The sequence below is a fragment of the Mesoplodon mirus genome (genome assembly GCF_964341445.2).
Source record: "Mesoplodon mirus genome assembly, chromosome: X".
Classification (NCBI taxonomy): domain Eukaryota; kingdom Metazoa; phylum Chordata; class Mammalia; order Artiodactyla; family Ziphiidae; genus Mesoplodon; species Mesoplodon mirus.
The window spans coordinates 139,813,305-139,833,813 of NC_138981.1; the positions used below are offsets into that span (position 1 = coordinate 139,813,305).

Consider the following 20,509-nt stretch of genomic DNA (forward strand, 5'->3'; position numbering starts at 1 on the left):
ACTTTCTTTCTTTCTTTGGTTTAGACAAATACAACCATATTATGCATACTGTTTTATAATATTTTTGCAGGTATTTAATTCATTCATTCATCGAAAAAATGTTTATTAAGCGTCTACTATAGGCCAGGCACTGTAAACATTTGGGATTCAGTGATGAGCAAGATAACAAGGTCCCTGTCCTTAGAAACCTTACAACTTAGCTGGAAAACAGATAACAAAGACATGAACATGAATAAACAAGATACTTTCAGAGGTGTTATTGGAGTTTTGTCAGGTTCTTCACTCACGTCTTACAAAACTGCATTTCTTGAAGTAAGATAAGTTTCTGGGTATGAAGGTGAATCTATATTTTTATATGATGAGATTGGTTTTTATTCCCAAGAAATTTCCCCATGAGAATTTATCTCCAGAAAAGCCATAAGTGTAAGAGAATAACTACAATCTGTAGGTAGTTTTATGTACTTCCCTCTGCAGATGATGGGGGTGGGAGGGACAAGGAGCACTTGTTACTAAGCTGCAACAATCTGTGTTAGATTTAGGCCAGGTCTGTGTTCCTCCTGATCACTGGGCTGGTGCTCTCAAAAGCCTTGCAGTAGTTATGGAGGGAGAGAGAGGACGAGAGGCTGACAGCCACATTCGTCCAGAAGGCTTCACAGTGGTTTGATGTTATGTGTGCAAAAGGAGATTATGATGTAATTCCCAGCAATACCAATGTTCACAAGGCACATAGAAACATGTTTAGTCCCTGCGTGTTAACTGCATGTAGAAATGTATATTCACCACTACAGTTTAGTAAACACACTTACAATTTTGGCCGATGGCAAGTAAAAGCACTTTTTAGAACAAAGACTTTTAACTTAAATACTTGATGTGGTGTTGAATTTAAAATGCCTTGTAATTACCAAAATCACTTGAACCATTTAGTATCTACCCAAATGTAAGCTAGTGGGCTAAAGAACATGTGAATGGCTAGTGAAGCAAACACCACTGTTAGTAAAAGAATAATATAAATAACTAACCTGGGTTTTCCATTGACATGAAGACAGTTTCTCCTGAGAAGGGGAATAGGGTAAGTGTGTCTTCATAGACCATTTTGTGTTTGAAGGTATATCCAGAGAAGAAGACAGACAGGAAGTCAGTCTGTGCTCCAATACTTAGAATGTACCAGTATGCCACCTCATGCAAACAAACCGACAGCTGCAAGCTATCAAAAACATAGCCATTGATGCCTGTAAAAAGAATGGAGAATAAAAGATTTTAGCAGTATCTGCATGTATTATTTTGGATTGTCATGATCTGATTAGAAATGATTATATGTTATGCCCGTTACCTTATTCCCAAGAAGAGGTAACATTATACCTTTCAAAAAAGTAAATTGTTAATACTTGATCAGCTAGGTTCCAATCTCAAAGTGAGGAGAGTCATAGACCATCATAGTAATGATGGATTTAGATGCTATATGGTGGGCGGCAGTTTGATGAGGAGCAGGATATTTGCATGGTCTCAAAGTATCTCCCTATACACTGCTTATTAGTTGCAAGGAGAAAAATAATAACTACACAGAGGAAAAAAACAGAAAAAAAACTCTTGATCTGGTGATCAAAATTAGTATCTGCTAGTGTTCCAAATTCAAGGAAACAGATTTCAAAGAAGCAGGGCAACTAGATCCATGACTAGACCCTGAAACGGAGAGAGGAAATGCTACAAAAGACAGCACTGATTGATACAACTGGAATATTGGCTACCAATTAGGTAAGTTTATTGTATAAATGTGTTAGATAATGTATTCTATCAATGTTAAATTTTCTGGATTTCATAACTCCACTTTGATTATATAAGCAAATATCTTTATTCATAGGAAATACACAATGAAGTATTAAGAGATAAAGGGGCATGATATCTACAACCTATTCTCAAGTTGAAAATAAGTAATAAAAAAGTATATATAGAAGAAAGAATGATAAAGCAAAAATAGCAAAATCTTAAAAATGAGTGAATCTGGATAAAGGGTATATAGGACTTTACTATTCTTGCAGCATTTCTGAAAGTTTGAAATTATTTCTAAATAAAAAGTAAGTAAAAGTAACACAGATTTCAATATATAAACAGAATTGTTTCTGAAAGCCTCTTCCATACATCTATCTGTCCATCCATTCAATAAACATTTGTTTACTCTGCAAGGTGGAGGCCCACAAATCCACTAAGCAATGCTCAGACACTAGCTTAGTGCAACTAATTGAGAATCAAAGTTTCTTGCCCTACAAAGTGTTAAAAGATATTTTAAAGCTATCGTAATTAAAAGCATGGTCTTAATGCAGGTATAGATGATTATGTCAATCAGAATATAGAGTCCAGAAACAGACACAGATATAAATGGAAATTTAATATATGACAAAGGGAGCATCTCAAAACAGTAGCAGAAAGAATGAACTATTTGGTAAACGCTGATGGAAAATATGACTATTCATATGGAACCACAAAAGACCCTGAATAGCCAAAGCAATCCTGAGAAAGAATAACAAAGCTGGAGACCTCACACTTCCTGATTTCAAACTACACTACAAAGATATAGTGATTAAGATAGTATGGCACTCACATAAAAATAGACACATAAATCCATGGAAAAGAATCGAGAGCCCAGAAGTAAACTCTCACATATATGACCAACTGATAAATGACAAGAGAGCCAAGAATACCCAATGGGGAAAGGATAGTCTCTTCAATAAATGGTGCTGGGAAAACTGAATAGCCACATGCTGAAGAATGAATTTGGACCTTTACATTACATGATACACAAAAATTAACTTGAAATGGATTAAAGACAAGCATAAGACCTGAAATTGTAAAACTCCTAGAAAACAGGGAAACTTGTATTTGCAATGATTTTTTGGATATGACACCTAAAGCACAAGCAACAAAAGTAAAAATTAATAAATGGGACTACATCAAACTAAAAATCTTCTGCACAGCAAAAGAAACGATCAACAGAATGAAAAGGCAACCACCTATGGAATGGGAGAAAATATTTGCAAAGCATATATCTGATAAGGGATTAATGTCCAAAATATATAAAGAACTCATACAACTTAATAACAAAACAAAAACAATTTGATTTTAAAAATGGGCAGGGGAACTGAATAGACATTTTCCCAAAGAAGACATACAAATGGTCAACTGGTACACGAAAAGATGCTCAACATCACTAATCATCAGGGAAATGTGATCCTCAGTGAAATAAGTCAGAGAAAGAGAAATACTGTATGATTCCACTTATATGTGAAATCTAAAAAATATGAACTCACAGAAACAGAGAGTAGAATTGTGGTTACGAGGGGCTGGGGTGTGTGTGTGTGGGAAATGGATAGATGCTGGTCAAAGGGTACAAACTTCCAGCTATGTAAGAGGAATAAGTTCTGGGGATCAGCATGGTGATTTTGTTAATAATACTGTATTATATACTTGAAACTTGCTAAGAGAGTAGATATGAAATGCTCTCACCACAAAAAAGAAATGGTAATTATGTGATCTGGTGGAGGTGTTAGCTAACACTATGGTGTTATACACCTTAAACTTATATAATTTTATATGACAATTTTATATTAATAATGCTGGAAACAAAACAAAACAAACAACAACAGTCTGTGTATAAAGGGTAAAATTTCAAAGGTATTCCCCCCGCAATGTGAAAAGACGTGTGCATAACTCCCAAACTAGTAAAGAAAAATAGGAATTTAAAAACACTTAATTGATCAAAAAATAAAGGAGAAAATACTAAAAATTTAGAAAAAAAGGAAACACGTATTAGTATAAATAAATCCCATGTAGATAGGATAAACTCCCCATTTAAGAGGGAGATGGTCTAGGACTTCCCTGGTGGTCCAGTGGTTAAGACTCCGTGCTTCCACTGCAGTGGGCACAGGTTCAATCCCTGTACAGGGGAACTAAGATCCTGCATGCCAGACGGCGCAGCCAAAAGAGAGAGAGAGAGAGAGAGAGAGAGAGAGAGAGAGATGGTCTAATGGGATCTCGTCTTTAGCACAGATTCTCCCAGGGTCTCCGCACAGATTTGCTCTGGCCATTGGCTCCTCCTGATTGGCAGAGTCATCCTTGGGGGGTTTCTCCTCTATTCATATGGCTTTCCTTCCTGGGGCTGCTTGGCAGAGAGTCCCTGGCTCAAGGCTCAGGGGTTTGGAGCTGGCTCCAGGTTCTCTGATTATTTCCAACTTTTAGCAATTATGGATAGAGCTGCTGTATACATTCATGGACAGGTTTTTGTGTGAACCTATACCCAGGAGTGGGATTGCTGGATGATATGGTAGTTCTATGTTTAATTTTTTTAGGAACCTCCATACTGTTTTCCATAATGGCTGTGCCAACTTACATTGCCACCAACAATATACAAGGGTTCCCATTCTGCACATCCTTGCAACACTTGTTATCTTTTGTGATTTTGATAATAGGCATTCTAACAGGTGTGAGGTGATATTTCATTGTGGTTTTGATTTGCCTTTGCCAAACTGTCTTCCAGAGTGACTAAACCATTGTACATGCCCACCAGCAATGCATGAGGATTCCTGCTGCTCTGCACTCTTGCCAGCACATTTAATATTGTCCGTTTTATTTTAGCTGTTAAAATAGACATGTAGCGGTATCTCACTATGGTTTTAATATGCATTTCCTTAATGGCCAATGATGTATTTTTTCATATGCTTATGTGCCTTCCATATATCTTCTCTGGTAATGTGTCTGGTCAAATCTTTTGCACATTTTTAGGGATCTGTTTGTTTTCTTACTGCTGAGTCTGAGACTTTACATATGGATATGTGATTTGCAAATATTTTCTACCTATCTGTGGCTTGTCTTTTCATTCTCTTTAACAATATCCTGTGTAGAGCAAAAGTTTTTCATTTGATGAAATCCAATTTATCAAGTTTTTCCTTCTATTAATTTTGATTTTGGTGTCATTTATCAGAACCCTTTGCCTAACTCCAGGTCATGAAGATTTCCTTCTGTTTTCTTTGAAACTTTTTGTCGTTGTACATTATACATTTATATTTTTTAATATAAATTTATTTATTTATTTATTTTTGGCTGCATTGGGTCTTTGTTGCTGCGCACGGGCTTTCTCTAGTTGTGGCGAGTTGGGGCTACTCTTTGTTGCGGTGCGTGGGCTTCTCATTGTGGTGGCTTCTCTTGTTGTGGAGCACGGGCTCTAGGTGCATGGGCTTCAGTAGTTGTGGCACATGGGCTCAGTAGTTGTGGCTCACGGGCTCTAGGGCACAGACTCAGTAGCTGTGGCGCACGGGCTTAGTTGCTTCACAGCATGTGGGATCTTCCCGGACCAGGGCTCGAACCCGTGTCCCCTGCAATTGGCAGGCGGATTCTTAACCACTGCTCCACCAGGGAAGCCCTTACATTATACATTTAGATCTATGATCCATTTTAAGTTAATCTTTAAGTGTGAGATTTAGGTTGAGGTTCATCTTTTTGTATACGGGTGACTAATTGTTCCAACACTATCTGTTGAAAAGACTATTCTTTCTCCATTGAATTGCATTTCCACCTTCATCAAAAATCAATTAGTCATACATGTGTGGGTCTATTTCTGCACTATAAATTCTATGTCATTCATCTTTGTCAATACAATGCTACCTTGGTTACTGTAGCTTTATATTAAGTCTTAAAATCAGGTAATATGAGTCCTCCAACTCAATTTTTCTTTTTCAAAATTGTTTTGGCTATTCTAATGCCTTTGGCTTTCCATATAAATTTTATAATATACTTTTCCCTACTAACAAAAAAAATCCTCCTGGGATTTTAATAGGAATTGCATTAAATCTATAGATCAATTTGGGAATAGCTGACATCTTCACTCTATTGAGTCTTCCAATCCATGAATGTTGCATGTCTCTCCGCTTATTTAGGTCTTTTAAAATTCCTTTCATCAGTATTTTGCAATTTTTAGTGTACAGATCCTGCATGTTTTGTTAGATTTAGGCCTAAGTATTTCATTTTTTGAGCTATTATAAATGGTATTATTTTTGTAATTTAAGTTTCCAATAGTTGGCTACTGCTACATAGAGATATGACTGACTTTGGTATGTCAACTTTGTATTCTGCAATCAGACTAAACTCACTTATTAGTTCTAGGAGCTTTTTTGTGGTGATCTTGAGATTTTCTATGTAGATAATCATGTCATATTCAGTTTTATTTCTTTACTTCCAATCTGCATGCTTTTAAATCTTTCTAGTTTCCTTCCCCAATTTACCTGCTGCCAACTACTTTTCAGGGTTCTCAGATAGCTGCTCCATGCATTCTGTATGGAACAATCCTTAACTATCATTCAGTAGGATAGACAGTGTGATTCCATCTTAAACAGAACCAGAACTGCAAAAGGCATATATTTTAAATTTTAACGGTTTCAATCAGATTGGTTTCAAAAAGACTGTGCTAGTTATCCACTAGCATTGTATGCTAATACTCTTTTACTCACAAGCCCACTAGTAATAATTATATTATAATTTTGCCAGTCTGAAAGGTATTAATTGTTATCGCAATGGTATTCTATTTTGCATTTCTCTGTAGTGAGATTGAAATTTTTTATCAAATTTTTGACCATTCTGACTTGAGTGTGTATACAAACACATACACATATGTGCTCCCACCCAAATTCATATGTTGAAGGTTCTAACCCCTAGTACCTCAGAATGTGACTGCATTCAGAGATAGGGTCTTTAGACAGGTAATTGTTTAAAATGAGGTCATTAGGGTGGGCCCTAACCCTATATGATTCGTGTCCTTATAAGAGGAAATTTGTACACAGACATGTGCACACACAGAGGAAAGACCACCTATAAGCTAAGGAGAGGGACCTCAGAAGAAACCAATCCTGTTGACACCTTGATCTCGGACTTCTGGCCTCTAGAATTATGAGGAAATAAATGTCTACTGTTGAAGCCACCCAGTCTCTGGGACTTTGTTATGGCAAGCCTAGCAGACTAATACAACGTATATGTGTTTATATATTATTATATAATCATAGAAAAATATGTTTTAACATGGGCTACTGGACACAAAATGATTAGTGGAAAGGTATAATATGGAAGGAGGAGAGAAGATAAGAGGGAAGGGGAAGCCAAATAAATATCAAAAAGATCATGTTGTACACTTTAAATATATACAATTTTTATTTGTCAATTATACCTCAATAAAGCTGCAAAAAAAGATGTTGGGTTTTTTTAAATGTACAATGTCATGATTAATTTGACTGTTAATTTGTTATAGCTGGCAATTTTTTTACATATGTAAAATTGCATTCCCTTTGTATTTCATGTGTAATTTACTGATTGAGCACATTTCATATTAAGGATGGCTTATGTATGTTTGGGTAAATGAAACCTGTGTGTCTGATTTATCCTTTAAAAATAAACTTCATTGAATATTTGATGCCTTCTAAAAGAAAATATATGCATTATATGATCATATTTATGCATTTATATAAAATTGAATATGTTCATATGTAATAATGTTTAAGGAAATATGACTCTTATATGGCATATGAATTAACTGCACATCAATTTGGTGTCTTCAGTTTCCCTTTATCCATTACCCACTGGACTCAAGTGCTGCTTTACTTACTGTGCATGATGTTGGAGACTTGGAACTCTGGATCCTGAGGCTGCACTCCATCTGCATTGGGGAGGAAGCGCTGAATATTCTCTGTGAGGTACCAACTTTGATTCTCGTCAAATACAGAAAACAGGATGACATTTCTCTTGTCTGACATCATCTATTAATTACATGGAATGAAAGGAAGAAAGAAATGCTACTAGTATTGTCAAGTAGAAATTAGCAGTCTATGATGGAAGTGATGGCATGCATATGATGTATCTACAATCCTCTGGTTCAATGCCATTTCCCCCTAGGGTCACTATTATGGCATGTCCCAGGGCCTGGGAGCAGTGAGTATACATTTAGAGCAAATGTGTCCTCAGGGCAAGAGGGTGACTGGACCCATTACACTTAGTTTCTTCTGGACCCAAGGCTATATGCTGGCTGATTGTTTTGGTAGAGTCTGTAGCCTCATTCTCTCCATGTTCAGATTAGAGAAGTTTCACTCTTCAAAGACCCAAGTGATTATTCAATGTCTTTCTTAAACAATTTAGTCAAATCAAGTAAGGTGAATGCCTTCGCTAAACTTTCATCTAGCAAATGCCCTTCCACAAGACTACCAATCTATGAAAAATTAAAAATACAAAATAGAAGTAAAATAACAAAGCTAAGATGAACCATAAAATGTTTACTAACACTAACACTTTTAAGTTTTATGTTTACAAAGTTGAAAGTTTTTTGGGGGGGAGGAGCTGTTTGTATATGAACCGAAGTTATGAGTTAGTCACTTGCTAATTGAATCCGCTAAGAATTAATGTATAAACTTCACTAATATGTATAAATTTCATTTTGTATAAACTATTACTACAGAAATGAAAATGCTGAGGGGAGGAGATTGGAGAATATAGGTATATCTCAGTCCTCTTCCAAAAACTGATGGAAAACTATAATTAGGAAAAATTAGGAAAGATACTTGGCCCAACTGATGCCTCTCTGGGTTTGTGTGCCACGTGTTTTACCTGCATTAAAGTTCATAAAATGTTTTCAGACTAGTAGGAATCCTATATACCATAAATAACCAAATGGACATGTAGTCAAGCCTCAGCAATATGGCAATGAGTTATTTTGCAGCCAAGCAAGGAGTTTTTGTGAAGAATCAAGCTTTTTAAATTCAGAGTATTTAACTCAATTTTTTCTAAAATGGCAGAAGTGGTCCAAATTCTGAAATATTTTACATATTGCCTTGAATTTTGCTCACCAAATATTTACTGAACTCCTACTAAAATACCACACACTATGCTAGATGCTGCACATGTGTTCATTTTGAGGTGTCTTTGAATCTCCCACAGTGAGACGTCCAGGGGAGACGTCTAAGCTATCATATACATTTGTGGGTCATCTGAAAATAGGTGGTAATTGATCATGTAAAAATGGGCAAGATCACTTACAGAGAGAGGAATTTTAGACTGAGAATGATAGAATTATAGAAATTCTATAGAATTATAGAAATAATGTAGGGCCCAGGCTCTCTTATCCATCCAGCAGGCAAGTTTATTACACCAAAGTCAAATCCAATAAAAGCAGTGAGAAACCCAGTTCATTTCTTTTTTTGCTCAATATTGCAGACTACTATATTTTCTGCAGGCTATAGGTGGATGTACACTGAGAGAATATAGGAAATACTATCTGGAAGTTCATGTGCATCATCATTCCATTTTAGATTCAGACCCAGCACTTGGAAAGAGATGAACTCACCTGGTTTCCTCTTTGATCTACAGATTCTTTGTAGCAGATGAGGAGAGGGCCAATGAGTCCTGAAGCTAGATCTCTCTCTAGATTAACGAAGCTTGAGTAATATCGGGTCAGGCACCGAGGATCTGATTTAGTTGGCCCATCTTCTACAGTCACTGTCCATTTATATTTGAATATCTCTCCTGGCAGAATTGGCATATCTTTCAAATGTTTCACACCTACCCACACCCAAACCCCAATATAGCTAGATTAGAAGTATAACAAGGCACATATTGGCAATCATGTCATCATTACAGTGGCTCTACAAATTTATATGTACATATAAAGTTTCTCAACAAGTGAAAACTAAATTTGCACCTCTTATAAGTTTAAGATTCACACAACTTTTTACAATAAAAATAGGTTCAGGAGATTTCTGCTAGCATGTTAGTTTGAGTTGAAATTAGCAGGTCTACCCACTAATAGAAATAATAGATAATAATATTTTTAAACATTTTAAATACATAACTGAAAATATATAAAGAAGAAAAAAAACCCAAGTGCCAAAAAAAAAAAAAAACCACAACAAAGCCAGAGTGTCCTGAATAGATGCTGAAAGACTGCACACTGAAGTTTTAACTCACATGTGGTATCAAGACTTGTGGTATCTGGCCTCTGTGAGGAATGGAAGCAAGAATTAAAATCTGCCCTTGGGCTAAAGGGTCCTCAGGACAACAACTGTCTGATTTTAGTAATTAAAACTCACTTTTGCGTATGTTTAATACCTAAAGATCCAGTCTATATTCACTCCCTAACCATAGGTCAGGGTTAACATAATAGGGAGTGAGGGTAGATGGGTATTAGAGGAAAGGGCAAATAGATTTTTGCTTAACAGGTCCAGCTGTGTGAGTGCTCTCTCTCTGACAACACTATTTGGTCACCAATGCTTTCTGTGTGGCAGGTGCTGAGATGCTGGTCTTTTCTTAGGGTACATGTATGGCTTCCTTGGAGTAACCATCCGGACCTCAGCACCGTATACATGAGAGATGCTTACTTCAGTTATCCTTCTGCAGCCCTCCTCCCTCCCCAGCTCTTCTTATGTCTAGTGATATATGCAAGAGCCTATTATTTCTGGCATCCCTCACCCTGTCAGGTTGCCTTCTTAGGCAGGGTATCTTCAAAAGAGAGCAAGCCAGCTATTTGCAATAGTATCTACTTTTACAGAGAAAACTCATGCATCCTAGCCAGGTCAAACAGTAGAAGGGCAGACTGTTCCACTCTTACCCTCTCTTCTTATCTGCTAGTTATGAGCAGTAAAGCCTTCAGAGTTTTCCACATAAAAAGCAAATTACCAGGAATTGTATTTGCATATGCCTCCAAATTTCAGGGTACACATTCAATATCTCCCCAGAATTCTGTTACATTGCCCTTCTCCCATAAAGGAATTGCAAATCAATTTAGCATTAGAATTTTCACCAGCAACAATGAGTATTAGAAAACAGTGGATTGAAAATTATTTATAACCAGCCTATCTATACATCATATAATACTGAAGGACTCATAAAGTTTTCCCCCTATATACTAAATGTATTCAGAAGTATATTGAAGGTATACTTCCAGAAAAACAAAAGAAATCAAAAACCAGAAATGTACAAGATAGGAGCAGTAATGGCACTAGCCTACAAGTCCAAAAAAAAAAAAAAATCCAAAGATGGCAGCTTTGTAGCAGGCCTAGAAAGCATATAATCCAAATTAGAATAGTAAGCTGGTGAACTACCAGAACATCTTTAGAAGAAAAAAGGATCAGATACCAATAAACAGCATGGTTAAGAAGCTGGAAGACCTAAGGGATATGGTGAAAAGGCATACATTTCTTCTCCTGATAAAAGAAAAGAAAGTCGGGGCTTCCCTGGTGGCGCAGTGGTTAGGAGTCCACCTGCCAATGCGGGGGACACAGGTTCGAGCCCTGGTCCGGGAGGATCCCACATGCCGCGAAGCGGCTGGGCCCGTGAGCCATGGCCGCTGAGCCTGCGCGTCCAGAGCCTGTGCTCCGCAACGGGAGAGGCCACAACAGTGAGAGGCCCACGTATGGCAAAAAAAAAAAAAAAAAGAAAAAGAAAAAAAAGTCTTTTTTCAGGAATACAAACACAAAAATTCCAAGATCAGCATGGTCCTAATATAAAGCAAACTAAAATTTACCATGATTTTGAACTACTGGTAGAGAATAAAGAAGGATAATCCATTTGACCTTAACAGTAAAATCATTGGAACTGTAGACAAAAGAATAATCATAGCATATCACCTAGTTCTGCAGTAAACTCATATACTTATAATAAGAAACATACTGAAATAATATAAATGCTGGTTTTTTGACTTTCAAAGTTTAGAATAAATATATAGAAAAAGCAAGGAGTTATTTGAAATTACAGTGCAAAATGTAAATGTTATCAACTTTAGTTTTATAAAAGTAAAGGTATAGCTGGCAGCAGTGGGGAAATGGAAGAATAGAGGAGAAGAAATGGGAAACTGTTGTTAGTACCTTAATGTATATAAAACGTAGGTATTTAGCATGTTTTTTAAAATTCTAATGATAGCCAGTTGAGGAACTAAAAGCACTGATAAAAGTCTAAAACAACTGGAATGGGAAGAAGCACAATGCTAAATCCTCATTTAACACAAAATAAATATATAATGTCTAAAGCTGAAAAACAAAGGAATAGCATATAAATGATTTTTTAGAGCTATAGAGATAACTACCAAAAATCTAAAACAGAAATGCTTAAAAATGGATGCCTCTAGGGAGTGGAACTTACAGCCTTTCAATATTTTAAGCATGTATTATTTTGATAAAATAAATATTCATCCCCAAGTAAAATTAAAGCAACAATGAAATACCACTTTTCACCCACCAGATTAGCAGGATTTTAAAAGACTATTATCTTCTAGCTATCAAGGATGTGGGAAATTATATTTTCATACATGACTAGTAGAAGTGCAACTTATTACTTCATCTGGGGACAAAGGTCTGGCTATTAAAAACAAAAATACAAATATTGTGACTCACAGGAAGATCAGTGAACCCCAAGTAGGATAAATATGAAGAAAATCACAGCCAGAGAAAAATGACATACAGGGGAAGAATGAATGAATAGAATTTAGCTATTATATAGGCAAGAAGATAGTAAAACAATATTTTGAATGTGCTAAAAGGAAAAAGAAACCCTCTCAACCCAGAATTCTATGTCCAGCAAAATTATCCTTCAAAAGCGAAGGCAAAATAAAGACATATTTTCAAATAAAATAAAACTTAAGAGAATAAGGATGGTGGGGTGATAAATGTGCATGATTTTAGTTGTTATTGAGGCTGTGCCCTCATCTGTATCTACAGGTAAGGAAGACCTATAAAATTGAGGTAACACTTACCTTTTGGAAGTCTCCCTGAGTGCAAAGGACTGACATCAGTGATTCCATGAGGGTAGATGTTATATGCTCGGCTTGCTTTATTCTTAAATATAATCTGAAAGTATAAATGAGATATAAGATCAGGTACAAGACAATTAGGATCAACAAGAAAAGTGTGGCCTACCTCCAGAAAACAAAAGCTGCCTTGTATCTACAGTATAGGGCTTTGAGCCTAGATAAAGCTCAAAATGTTTGTTCTTTTCATAAAATTGCTCAGACAGCTACTTAGGTTTCTCACTAAAGGTTCCTTTCCATTTATTTAAAATTATTTTAATCATTTCAGGAAGAATTCCTTGCACCTTCTGACATTAGTAATTGAAATTTGGATGTCTGCTGAGGACACTGCTTCCCCTCAGCCTTTCCCACCATTTGGGCCCTGAATTCCCCAATAGTGGAAGGGAAAACAGTGGTTCAAGTGATAAAATCTTCACTGGATAAGCAGGCATGACCAGGAGGACAGCTGATTACAGCATTAAGCAAGGGTGGCAGTTGGAATTGTCTGATTGCACGAGCTTTAAAAGAGAGGTAAGATAGAAGAGTGATAACATGGAAGCAGCATTAAGAACCCTGAACATATCAACTGGGTTCTATGTCTGAGGTTCTATGATATGAGTATAAAAAACCAACTTCTGGGCTTCCCTGGTGGTGCAGTGGTTGAGAGTCCGCCTGCCGATGCAGAGGACACGGGTTCGTGCCCTGGTCTGGGAAGATCCCACATGCCGCGAAGCGGCTGGGCCCGTGAGCCATGGCCGCTGAGCCTGCGCGTCGGAGCCTGTGCTCCGCAACGGGAGAGGCCACAACGGTGAGAGGCTCGTGTACCGCAAAAACAAAACAAAACAAACAAAAAAACCCAACTTCTACTTGCAGTCTTTAAAAAAAATTTTTATTTATTTAATTTATTTATTTTTGGCTGCATTGGGTCTTCATTGCTGCGCGCGGGCTTTCTCTAGGTGCGGCGAGTGGGGGCTACTCTTTGTCGTGGTGCACGGGCTTCTCATTGTGGTGGCTTCTCTTGTTGCGGAGCACGGGCTCTAGGTATGCAGGCTTCAGTAGTTGTGGCAGCCGGGCTCAGTAGTTGTGGCTCACGGGCGTAGTTTCTTCACGGCATGTGGGATCTTCCTGGACCAGGGCTTGGACCAGGGCTTGAACCTGTGTCCCCTGCATTGGCAGGTGGATTCTTAACCACTGCGCCACCAGGGAAGCCCTCTACTTGCAGTCTTGTCTTAAACCCACTCATTTGGTAAAACCCACTAACAGCCTATTCCTTGCCTGCACCTAAGCAGCAGAATGATGTAGGAGAAAAATCACACAGCTCTGCTTCTTTAAATTGTTGACCAAAAATCTCAAACAGACGCTCAAGCTACCTAGCTATCCTATTATTTTTTTCCTAGAAATTCACCTTCCCACTTATTCAGCTAATATTTGCTTCCTGATCCTCACTATCAGGCGCTTATTTTTTCACTGAGAGGGGAGAAGCATTCAGAAAAGAAATTCCTCATTTTCCCACCATCAAATCTACCAACCTATATGCATATATGGCCATATTCTCTCCTATTAAAGTCAGCTCCTATCTAATGCCAACATCTCCTCTTTTGTACTAGTACCTAATAAAGTTCCATTTTAAAAAGTTCCTTTTGGAAGAGAATAGAGAACTCAGAATTAGACCCACACAAATATAGACAACTGATATTTGATGAAGAAGCAAAGGCAATAAAATGGAGCAAAGATACTCTTTTCAACAAATGGTGCTGGGACAACTAGACATCCACATGGAGAAAGAAGAAGAGGAAGGAGAAGAAGAAGAAAGAGAAGGAGAAGGAGAAGGACAGGGAGAGGGAGTGGGAGAGGAAGGAGGAGGAGGAAGATGAGGGAGAAGAATCTAGATGCAGACCTTACACCTTTCACAAAAATGAACCCAAAATGGATTATAGACCTATAAAATTGATTTGGAATTCTTCTGTATGTGAGATTTGCCTCTACTCTTCCATTTATTTATTTATTCAATCATTTATTTATATCAGTATATACTCATGGATATTTCTTTTATACTTTATTTTATTGCTCATATTCTTCCACCTTGGCTGTTAGAAGCTCTTGTATTTCTTTAACATTGTCCCATCCTTTTATTTTTTTGAGCACTTTCTTACTTTCTGGAACCACAAGATTCTCCAGGCTCATCTTATGTTTCCCCTGGCCCAGCCCTAGAATCATCCATTCTCCAAATGGCCTTGGTTCCTTTCATCAGAGAATGGTATTAGAAACGAAGATCTGGGTGTGCTCATTGCTACTGGGATGTCATTGCTTCTAGATCCTCTCAGTGGACAGCGCTAGGAAATATACTAACCTAAACATACACACACATATGTAATTATTTCTGTATGCATCCATCTGTATCTATATTTGGCAAATATGAACTCATAGTAATGTCTCCAACTCTAATCCAGTATCACATGATTTATTCTAGCCCTTCCTTTTTGTTTATTTATAATTACCCTCTTCAACAATGACAAATATAGCTTCCACTGTCATTCATTTACTTAATCTTCAAATAATAACAGTTTTGTTTATTCATTTCCAATATTAAAACTTTTTTTTCTCCTAAGAATACTGGCTAGGATTTCTAGTAAAATATTAAATAGAGGTGGTGATACTTGTTAACTGTTTCTTGTCCTGATCTGATCTTAAACAGAAGGATTTCTGAGTTTCACCACCAAGTATGATTGGTGCCTATAGATTTTCTTCAGATCTTTATCAGGATAAGGATGTCCCTTGTGATCCCAATTTCCTATGACTTTTTATTATGGATGGATGTTGAATTTTGATAAATATTTGTATGAAACTGTTGAGATTTTCAAATTATATTTTACCCTTTTATGTGTTAATATGGTGGATTACCATATTTGATTTTCTAATGTTAAATTCATCTAGTACTCCTCTGATAAATCAACCAGGTCATAATGTATTATTTTTTTAATATATTGCTCCATTGGGTTTATTAATTTTTGTTTAGGATTTTTTGAATCCATGTTTATAATGCAATTGGTCTGTAATTTTAATTTTCCTTTCTCATACTGTCCTGATCAGGTTTACAACTAAGGTTATGCTTGCCTAATAAAGAACTGGTGGGTCTTTACTTTTTTCTTATACTCTACATTTAAAATTTTAATATAAAATTATATATTCCTTGGATATTGGTATAAATTGCCAATAAAATGGTAATTCTTGCTAGGTTGATAGTGATTTTCTTTCAACACATTAAAGACATGATTTCATTGTCTTCTGGCTTCCTTTGTTGCTTTTGAGAAGTAAGCTGTCAATTTATGTGGCAGTTTTAAAACATGGTTCCCAAATTCTTTGACACTCCTCCCAACAAGAGGTAGGCCAAAGTTTCCCTCTCCTTGATTCTGGGTGGGCTTTGACTGCTTTTACTCAGATTATGCCATGAAATGCTGTGTGACTTCTGATGCTGGGTCATTAAAGGTGAGGCACTTTCTGACTGGTTTAGTGGAACACACACAGTTGGAGTCCTGAGCTGCTAATATGCTTCCTGCTCTATAAATTGGCCTTTTTTTATAGATATTTCACATAAATTAAATCACGTAATATGTCTTTTTTGCTTGGCTTCTTTAACTTATCATAATGTTTTGAGTTTTATCCATGTTGTATCATGTATGAGTAGTTCATTTCTTTTAATTGCTGACTAGTGTTCCAATTATATGGGTACACTACATTTTGTTTATTCATTCACCAATTGGTGAACATTTGAATGGCTTCCAATTTGGGGCTATTATGAATAGTGCTGCTATGAACATTCACATACAAGTCTTTGTGTGGACCTAGTTTTCCTTTCTCTTGAGTATATGCCTAGAAGAAATTGCTGGATCACATGGTAACTCCATTTTTAACATTCTGAGGAACGGACAAACTGTTTTCCAAAGTGGCTGCAAATTTTTACATTCCCATCAGTAGTTTATGAAGCTTCCAATTTCTCTGCATCCTCACCAACGCTTGTTATTATCTGCCTTGTTGATTATAGCTATTTTAGTGGGTGTGAAATGGTATCTCATTGCGATTTTGGTTTGCATTTCCCCAATAGCTAATAATGTTCAGCATCGTTTCATGTGCTTATTGGTCACTCCTTTATGTATCATCCCTGGAGAAATGTCTATACAAATCCTTTGTTTATTTTTCAGTTGGATTATTTGCCTTTTTAATTTTTTAATTTGTGTTTTAAACATTTATTTATTTGTTTGTTTGTTTTGGCTGTGCCAGGTCTTAGCTGCGGCACGCGGGATATTCATTGCGGCATGCGGAATCTTTAGTTGTGGCATGCAGACTTCTTAGTTGTGGCATGCATGCGGGATCTACTTCCCCGACCAGGGTTTGAACCCAGGCCCCCTGCATTGGGAGCATGGAGTCTTACCCACTGGGCCACCAGGGAGGTCCCTATTTGCCTTTTTATTATTTAGTTGTAAGAGTCCTTTATAAATTCTGGATACTATTCCCTTATCAGATATATGATTTGCAATTATTTTCTCCTATTCCATGGGTTGTCTTTTCACTTTCTGATTGGTATCTTTTGAGGCACAAAAGTTTTTAATTGTGATGAAGTCCAATCTATTTTATCTTTTGTTGCTTGTTGCTTTTGATGTCATATCTAAGAAACCATCGTATAATCCAAGGTCACAAAGATTTACTCCTGTATATTCTTCTAAGGGTTTTAGTTTTAGCTCTAACATTTATATCTTTGGTCCACCTTCAATTTGTTTATGGTATAAGGAAGGGGTCAAACTTCTTTCTTTTTCATGTGGGTATCCAGTTGTCCCAGTACTATTTATTAAAAATACTATTCTTTCCCCATTGATGGTCTTAGGACATTTGTGAAAAGTCAAGTGTTCACCTCCTACAGTGCTGGTGGGAATATAAATTGTTGCAGTCACTGTGGAAAACAGTATGGAGGTTCCTTTGGAAAAACTAAAAATAGAGCTACCATATGACCCAGCAATCCCACTCCTAGGCATATATCCAGAAAAGATGAAAACTCTAATTCTAAAAGATACATGCACCCCTATGTTCATAATAGCACTATTTACAGTAGCCAAGACATGGAAGCAACCTAAATGTCCATCTACAGATGAATGGATAAAGAAGACATGGTATATATATACAATGGAATACTACTCTGTCATAAAAAAGAACAAAATAATGCCATTTGCAGCAACATGGATGGACCTAGAAATTATCATACTAAGTAAAGTCAGTCAAAGAGAGACTAATTTCATATGATATCACTTACATGTGGAATCTAAAAAAATGATACAAATGAACTTATTTACAAAACAGAAACAGACATACAGACATAGAAAACGAACCTATAGTTACCAAAGGGGGAAGGGGGGTGTCAAATTAGGAGTATGGGATTAACAGATACAAACTACTACACATAAAATAGATAAGCAACAAGGATATACTGTATAGCACAGGGAATTATACCCAATATTTATAATAACCTATAATGGAGTATAATCTGCAAAAATACAGAATCACCATGCTGTACACTTGAAACTAACACAATACTGTAAATCAACTATACTTCAATTAAAAAAATAAGTCAAGTGTTCATAGATATGTAGGTTTATTTCTGGACTCTCAATTGTTTTCCATTGATCTATGTATCTATCCTTATGCCAGTACCACACTGTCATGATTACTGTAGTTTGTGGTAAGTTTTGAAAGTGATGTGTGAGTCCTCAAACTTTGTTGGGTTTTTTTCCCCCAAGATTCATTTGTTTATTAAGGGTCCTATGCAATTCCATCTGTATTTTAGGATGAGCTTGTCAATTTCTGCAAAAAAGGCAGTTGGGATTTTGATAGGGATTCAATTTGTATCTATAGACAAATTTGGAAGAGTCTTAACAGTAAGTGACTCTTCCAATCCATAAATATCATATGTTTTTCCATTTATTTAGATATTTAAAAAATTATCTCAGTAACTATTAGTTGTTTTCACTGTACAAGTGTTGCACCTTTTTGTTACATTTTTCCCAAGTTATTTCATTCTTTTTTTAATGTTATCATGAATGAAACTGTTTTCTTAATTTCATTTGCAGATTTTTCATTGAAGTGTATAGAAATACAACTTATTTTTTAGTATTGATCTTGAATCTTGCAAACTTGTTGTACTTGTTTATTAGTTCTAATAGCTTTTTAGTAGATGCCTTAGGATTTTCTGCATAAAAGATCATATCATCAGCAAATAAAGACAGTATTCTTTCTTTCTTTCCAATCCAAATGCCTCTAATTCCTTTGTTTTTTTTGCCTTATTGCATTGGCTTCCAGTTCAGTAATAAAAGTAACAAGAGTGGACATGCTTTTTTTTTTTTTACTGTATGATCTCACTTAAATGTTGAATCTAAAATACAAAACAAACAAAATGAAAACAGACTCACAGATACAGAAAACAAGCCAATGGTTGTCAGAGGGGAGGGTGGTGGAAGGGCAAAATAGGTGAAGGGGGTTAAGAGGTACAAACCTCCACTTAAATAAGAAATATGCCATGGAGATGTCATATACAGCCTAAGTAATAATATTGCAATAAATTTGTATGGAGACAGATGGTTACTAGACTTACTGTGGTGAACATTTCATAATGTATGCAAATATCAAATAACTATGTAACTCAGCTAAAACTAACATAATATTGTATATCAACTATATTGCAATACAAAAATAAAATAGAAGCCTTTTCTTCTAACTCCAGTATCAGTCTAGAGTCTTGCAGCAGTGGAGGAAGGTTGCTCTTGCTGGAGTTTGCTATTTACCAATTTTCTGGTAATTTGATGTTTGTGGTACCCTCCATTTCCTAGTATTGTATGAATCATGTGTAACTTTATTTGTACTACTTGTACACCTCATGTTTTTTTTTTAAGATGTGTGGACAGATTTTGGTTCAGGTAGATGACATAATTCTCTGGACCTTGGCATAACTTATCTGTTATTTCTTATTTTTTTAAAGTTATTAATTAATTTATTTTGGGCTGCGTTGGGTCTTCATTGCTGTGCCTGGGCTTTCTCTAGTTGCAGCGAGTGGGGGCTACTCTTCGTTGCGGTGCGCGGGCTTCTCATTGTGGTGGCTTCTCTTGTTGCGGAGCACAGGCTCTAGGCACGCGGGCTTCAGTAGTTGCCGCGTGTAGGCTCAGTAGTTGTGGTGCACGGGCTTAGTTGCTCCATGGCATGTGGGATCTTCCTGGACCAGGCTCGAACCCGTGTCCTCTGCATTGGCAGGTGGATTCTTAACCACTGCACCACGAGGGAAGTCCACACTCCTATATTTTCTTATCAAAGTATATTTTGCCTTTTACATTTACATCTTTATTCACCTAGAGATTATTTTTGTGTATAATGGCAGGTAATACTTTAATTTTTTTCCTATGTGGAGAGTCAATTGCTCCAGCACCACAAATTCACACTTACAAAGGTTCTTCATCTGTTCAATTGTGTTCAAAACCAGCTGAGTGTGTAGGGCCTTTCACAACACCTTTAACTGCATCCATTGAGCTTATCACTCACCATGCCCTTCTACAGCAGCATTATTTTCTTGCCAAACCAGACTACATATTGTATTCACTCTTCTTGAAATATGTTCTCTCCACAAGTCCTGTTCTCTTTTTTCCTTACTAAATTGTAAACTTCTTATGAAAAAAG

General features: G+C 36.5%; 1 protein-coding gene across 1 annotated transcript in view; it reads right to left on the reverse strand.

The window, feature by feature from the left end:
• F8 (coagulation factor VIII) overlaps positions 1-20,509 on the reverse strand; it is a 112,572-nt gene that overhangs the window by 58,382 nt on the left and 33,681 nt on the right. The window contains exons 10-13 of the mRNA XM_082610237.1: positions 12,767-12,860; positions 9,368-9,582; positions 7,640-7,790; positions 1,020-1,229 (exon numbers count right to left, since the gene is read on the reverse strand). Of these exons, the coding sequence (XP_082466363.1) occupies positions 1,020-1,229; positions 7,640-7,790; positions 9,368-9,582; positions 12,767-12,860 (670 nt within the window). The remainder of the gene's footprint in view (positions 1-1,019; positions 1,230-7,639; positions 7,791-9,367; positions 9,583-12,766; positions 12,861-20,509) is intronic.